Raw genomic sequence first — 6710 nt, 5'->3', positions numbered from 1 at the left:
TACCACATATAACGATGTTACCATAAAATTCCTAAATATCTTAAAGGATCTCCTTTCAAACTGGCATTGCCTTCAACGAAATACCTTTGAAAATGAAACAAAAGGTGTCCGGGTTATGAGATCGCACGAACGCGATAACATTCTCCGATATAACATGCAAAAAAAGAACAGCTAATTAATCGAAGGCACAAATCGGTCAATAGAATAACATTTTCTAAAAATGTTTTCAGCGTACAATTATTTCTCACGCTACTTCCTCTCGCGACATAAAATCGTGCGCCCCCACCATTTACGCGATCTACTAAAATTGAAAGTGCATAAAAGTGTCCCATTCTCTCCCCCCCTCTCTCTCTCTCTCTGTAATTTTTTTCTCTTTGTTTAAACAATCATTCCTTTTTCTCACTTTTGTTTTTGTTCTCCTTTTTCTATTTTCTAACGTTTCTTTCATTTTTCCCTATCTCTTGCGCTTCATTTCGTTCTCCGCTATCTCTTTTCTTATTAGGTAATTCCTGTGGAATTTGAATTTCATAAGCTGATATCTCTGGTCAAATTTGATCTTGTCGCCAATCGTTATCGATCGTGTTAAAGAGTAAGAAACTTGCCGTAGTAAACGTATATCGAAGACTAACAAAATTTATAATTTATTAGCAAGTTTGAAATATATAGCAATGAGGAAAATGAATGACATGGCCATTGGAAAATCGTCAGCGGCATACCGCTTAATGACTGATAATGCAGGCATTATACCAAACGTACCATGTTCACCATTGATCCAGATGCGAACATCGTGACGCGTGATTGGATTAATCGGCTTAACGACCGCGCGTATACCGGCCATACAAATTGCCCGTGATCGACGCTCCGTCGTAATCCGGCTGTGACCAAAAGCACTCATCCTTTTCTCTTTTCCACCTGCTGACTTATTGCATGTGATTTCTCGCGGGAACGTTCTAAATATATTCGCGTCACATTTGAATTGAAATCGATTAAGACTGCATCTCGATACGTTTATCATTTTTAAGGACTTGAATGTCATAATTAAGGACACTGGTCGATTTGGACAAAAGCATATCTACATATTAATAGGAATTTCTCAGTTGCTAGTACTACTTAACATACTACATATCTCCTTATGGAATTAACACACAATAAATTTAAGTTATTTATCAAAAAACTCTGACGTTTTATTATTTATCATATTACTACTATATACATTTACTATTTAACTATCACTGTGTACATTAACGTCACATTAACAGAAACTTCATAAAAGTAAAATAACAATACCAAGCCTTTATATAATAGTACGTGACAACAATAAACAAAAATTTATATTATTATAATTTATTAATTCGTAATGATAAGATCGAATCGAAGAAAGGATAAAAGAAAGAACGACGCTCACATTTTTGTTTAAAAATCAATGTATACTGCAGTCAACAATGATTAACTTTACAAAACAAAAACTCATAAGCAACAATTAACTTGCAACATATAACGATACTAATAGAGAGTGTTTCACGCGCTGTCGCGGTCACGGTTCACAGTTTACAATTGGCATAGTTTACTAATATGTTGAAAAGTACATATGTACTTATTACACAGGTGTGACTGTGAACGTACCAAGTGCGAGTTTGTCAAGTGTTTATACGTACTGGGAATTTGGTTATTATTCCCAAACACAATTATTTTGTAATTTACATGGCCTGCCTCCAAGGTACGGTTACTATTCCGATGAATTATACAACTATTTATCGATAAATTTCTGTAAGGTGAACAATAGCCAAAAATTAACAAGTTAGTCGATAAACAATGAATTAAATTACTCAGAAGGCAAATTATGAACGAACAATAACGAAATGTACTACGCAGTGACATGACATAAACAGGAGGTATTATTAGTTGTGAAAACTCATTACAAGTAAATACCAATTCATTTCAATGGAATTTCTTGTTACATAACTTACTAGACCGGCGTCGGAAGTACCTCGCTCAGTTTGACTTTCGTGTTCCCTTACAGGAACAGCCGCTACGGCTGTAAACGTTGATCGTTAATTAACCAAAACTGAAACCTTCCGCTTATTACGACAATATCGATTACATTGTTCGGATTCTCCTTGAGCTTCGGAATAATTATGAAAGGGCAGGTCCTTTCATATATCAAAGGAATTTCGATGGTTTATACGTATAAATTTACGTAATTAATTATGCTTAGTTTAAAAGACATAAACCTTCCCCAATTCTAACAGACATCTGTTATGCATATGATATGTATATTATAATAATGTAAATACATATTGTACATATTCATGTTTATAAAAAATAGATAAAACAGATACTTTGAATAAATAAAGTAAAATTTTAGAAATGTAAAATCTCAACCTTTGTTTATAATAATTGAACTATATACCATATACTTAACATAAATTTATCTAGAATCTAGAATAAAAGAGAATTAAAAATATCCTAGGAAGATTAGACATTCAAATAGAAATATTCCTTAGTAATCGACGAATATGCAGTAAATATAAAAGGAATTTGTATAGTAATCAATTTTAACAAAAACATTGTAAAATGTTTCTGTTTATTTAAAACATGTTGACAAACGAAATATATGTACAAATCTTCAGGAATCTTTGAAATTAACTTAACAGAAAAATATTATTTGCCCATATCTTTTACGAAAATTTTAGTAAATATGGATATACTCGGAAATCAGAGAGGAAAATATACGCGTAATAAATATTCGTACAGTCCCCATTACATAAAATTATACATAGTGTAATTACAACACAATATGTAGGACGTTAATACAATTGACATCACTATACCTCGAGACATTCTCAACATAGGTGGAGTTTTAGATTGAAGAATAAGTAACAATCATAACCCTAATGTGGAACAAGAAGGCAGGACAACAATTTAAAAAACATTATAAACATATATAATAGGTACTAAACATTACATGAAATTTCTGCATCAAATGCAATAAAAATAGTAGTTGAACTAAAAAAATTGTCTTCATATCGATATATGCAGCAATAACAGTACGTAACCTTTTACTGGATGAAAAATACCACGACAGAATAGCTAAAAAATATTACTAAATAGTTTAATATTTTTAGCAGTTTATCATATTTGCATCTCATTGACAATGTATAATATAGCGGCCAAAAATACCGAACATAAGAAAATAAATTTGCAATCGACTAAAAAAACATGGCAAAGAATTAATCACAGTTTGGATATATAAAACTATAGAGCTATACATATCAAGGGTAATAGGAGCGGATTGCATCTGTTTATTTTATCCATAGTATCATGTACTACAAAACGCATATTAAACGCGATATTTTGAACAAGCATATTCAAGCTAGAGCAAATTAAATAAGACTAGAAAACAATAACATATATCTTTTTACCAGATAATAGTAAATTTAAACATGTACGAATAAAATTAAATATATTCATATATATCTCACTGATTTTTATAAAATATATATAAAATATTTTCATAAAATATATGGATAAATAATATAGTTTCTACGAAATTTATTCTGAAGACTTTTAGGATATGTATATATCTTTTATTCATTGAGATGTTTTAGATAGTTCTACAAGGTTCTTGTCGAAATTTGCTGCTATACAAATTTTTTATACATCCATGGTAGCTTCTTAAATAAATTTTATAAAATTTTAAGAACAATAAAATTTCGAAATAATACAAATGTGTTTATAAGTATATTTTATTTTTATGGTGACAACAACCCACAAGAATACAATCCTGAGGAAATAATAGTTTAACTGAATATTTGCATACGAAACCGTTTATAATACATGATAACGATAATTATTTATAATATATAATGAATTATTCTGGACAAAAAAGATAAAAATGTGTCATGATACATAAAAAGTTCTTTAAATTCTGTAAATTAAAAAATTCAGAACTATTTGTCAAATGTATGAACAAGAATATCTTCTCAGTTTTTTATCTGAATTAATGTAATATAAAATTAAACAGATACGTACAGCACATTGAAGTTAATTGCTTAGAATTTTTTTACTTTTTATTGTGTTTAGTTAACACTTAGATTTTGTAGTCTAGAGCTTACAGCGTTGCTTATTTGTTCTTTATCTGCATCGCTTATCTTTGCGCTTGGCGTTATATTTTGACCTAATCTGGTACATGCTTTTTTATGCATAAACCAATGGAGTCTTTGGCATTCTCTGTCACAATATTGCACTGCTTTACATTTGCTACATTTTTTGTTAGCTTTATCTTCTCCACAAGTAATGCAGACTTGAGCATTGTCTAAGAAAGCTCTCTGACCATCAATCGCAGCTGATACTACTGACGCGGCAGAAGGTGGATCGCTAGCTGCGAGAGTTGCGACCATTTGGCGAAAAATGGTACTTTCTCTATATGGAAATTCTCTTACACTTTCTCTTAGAAAAGCTTCCTGATATTCTGGTATACCATCGCTTTTACTACACTTTAGAAACTTTCTTATTAGACCCTCGATAGTATCTGATTTTTTCTCTTCTCCTTCTTCGTTTGTTTTGTCAGTCTTCTCCGCCTTCATTGCTTCTTGTCTCTTCTGAAACTTGATTACTTCAGCTACAATGCAACTTAGATAATGATATTTAAATGCCATCACTTCGTTTGTTTCTGCACCTTTTGTCATTTCTTTATGGTGCATAGATTCCAAAACCTTTTGTACCTGAAAATTACAAGCAAAAAGCATTATAGCGGAACACTATCCAAAGCTTTATCATTATGTATATTAATTTGTACCTTAGCAGCATTTTCTAAAAGACCAGGGTATCTCTGTAAATTCATAGCTACACGTACAGGATGCACATTGATTTGCATTATAAATTTATGGAAAGAGTCTGCTAGATGTGGAGGAAGCATCGATTCCGTTTGTAAACCTTGTGGTTTGACATAATAATCTATATCAGCTTTTGGAATAAAATTATTGATAGTTGCTACACAATTATGATTTCCAACAAATGCTGCCATCTGTGCCGGAGTTCGTCCCACGCTGTTTGTTGCTGTCAAACGTGCTCCATAAGACATTAAGAGATGACATAGCTCTGCATTTCCACTAAGAGCAGCAAAATGTAATGCTGTATATGCATGCTCATGTTGACATGCATTCACATCTGCTCCCTGTAATAAAATATTTTAATTATTAAAATCATATAATTTTCATATAATATCTTTTCTACGATGCTTTATATTGATAATATTTATTATTTATCCAAAAACGTTTTATCTTAAATAATAAACTTTATGTTTCTTAAATGTGTTACAAATTATTATAAGAATATTACAAATACATTATATGATAAATATTATTAGAGCAATTAATATTAAATTCAGTTAAAATCTTTACGCATTATAATTGTTATGATTTTCCTTTTCTCCAAGATTCTTCAAAAATATTTTTTGATAAAAATTGTCTTATCTTCAAATTCGATCTGCACACAAAAGTTAATTACATTTAAGTATTTAAGGACAAACTTTGTTGATTTGTTGATTCAATGTACAGATGCAAAAACAAAACGTCAAAAATATATATATATATATATATACGAAACATTTTTTCGTTCATTTTTTGTTACATATAAATCGAATGTGATGTTGAATATTAAAATTATAAACAGTTTTTTAATTATATTCAATTGTACGCATATTTAAAAAACTAACCTACCTGATCTAAAAGCATCTGTACTATTTCCTTGTTTCCTTTGTAACAGGCATGTTGAAGTGGACTCATACCATTTTCATCCACAAAATCCATTTTGATTTTATTTGCCGCCAACAATGTCTTGAGCTCAGATACTTCATTGTTGCTAATTCTTGTAAAAATTTGCTTTTGTACAGCAATTAGACCCTCTAGAGAAGGCGCCATTTTTTCTACGATCGATCAGTATAACGAGAATTCAAACACAGATAAGCTACAAGATAGATTTATCACTTCATAAGATTTTATACTACATCAACTGAAATACCGATGATGCACAAAATCAAGATTTATAATGCCACTCGTCGATTAGAAACGAAATATAATGCAAGGTAATTTATCCTATAGGCTCGACTGTAATATGTCGAAATATCTAAATAGATTGACTATCTGTCTAAATACGTTAATCATTGATTTGACATTGACTTGATATTATGTAGTATCTTGTGTCTCACGTCCTAAAATGCTGACTACGAAAAAAATCGGAGTGTTTATTATGCTCTCTGCGATTTGCTATGGATAATATAGCATAATATAGAACAAACATAAGAATTCTCACGAACTTGATCCATTCGCAATATGTTAATAACTGTAAATATAGAACAAAAATAGTTTCTGTATTAAACTTTGTTGTTTTGAAAAAATATGTTTTACATTTATAACGAATTCTCAACAGTTGTTTCCATCTTTCAATATGACCACCGCGCGAAATGGTGTAATCTCAAATTTAATTCCTATTTCTGCCACCAGGGTGCGGATAACTCAGGCACTTTGTAATTACAATTTTCGTGTCACATGTGACGTTATCGATTCGGTATTAGTAATGATTTGAATTAAACCTAATGTCTTGTATGAAATTATAAATAAAATATAGAACCGGATATGCTATAATCGCAAGAAAGTGTTACACACGATCAAAATAATAAAATACTGTACACACGTTACGTACATTACAAA

At 30.6% G+C, this 6710-nt stretch overlaps 1 protein-coding gene across 1 annotated transcript; it reads right to left on the bottom strand.

Annotated features, from left to right (window-relative positions):
• Positions 1-3551: 3551 nt before the first annotated feature.
• Positions 3552-6143, bottom strand: LOC126920248 (ankyrin repeat and MYND domain-containing protein 2). The gene is made up of 3 exons (XM_050730339.1): positions 5721-6143; positions 4799-5176; positions 3552-4724 (listed from the first exon to the last, which is right to left on the bottom strand). The coding sequence occupies exons 1-3, from the start codon at positions 5919-5921 to the stop codon at positions 4080-4082; spliced, it is 1224 nt and encodes a 407-aa protein (XP_050586296.1). The 5' UTR covers positions 5922-6143; the 3' UTR covers positions 3552-4079.
• Between the last annotated feature and the right edge of the window lie 567 nt (positions 6144-6710).

The sequence above is a fragment of the Bombus affinis genome, chromosome 9, assembly GCF_024516045.1.
Source record: "Bombus affinis isolate iyBomAffi1 chromosome 9, iyBomAffi1.2, whole genome shotgun sequence".
Classification (NCBI taxonomy): Eukaryota; Metazoa; Arthropoda; class Insecta; order Hymenoptera; family Apidae; genus Bombus; species Bombus affinis.
The sequence above is the reverse complement of the archived record's forward strand: the minus strand, read 5'-3'. Positions and strand labels throughout refer to the sequence as shown.

Bases quoted from the DNA above. Each gene is read 5' to 3' on its own strand.
- LOC126920248 (XM_050730339.1), bottom strand. From the start codon at position 5,921: ATGGCGCCTTCTCTAGAGGGTCTAATTGCTGTACAAAAGCAAATTTTT. The intron at 5,177-5,720 runs GTAGGTTAGTTT...ATTTTATTACAG, and splicing joins TACAGATGCTTTTAGATCAG to GGAGCAGATGTGAATGCATG. The intron at 4,725-4,798 runs GTACAAATTAAT...TGTAATTTTCAG, and splicing joins TTTTAGAAAATGCTGCTAAG to GTACAAAAGGTTTTGGAATC.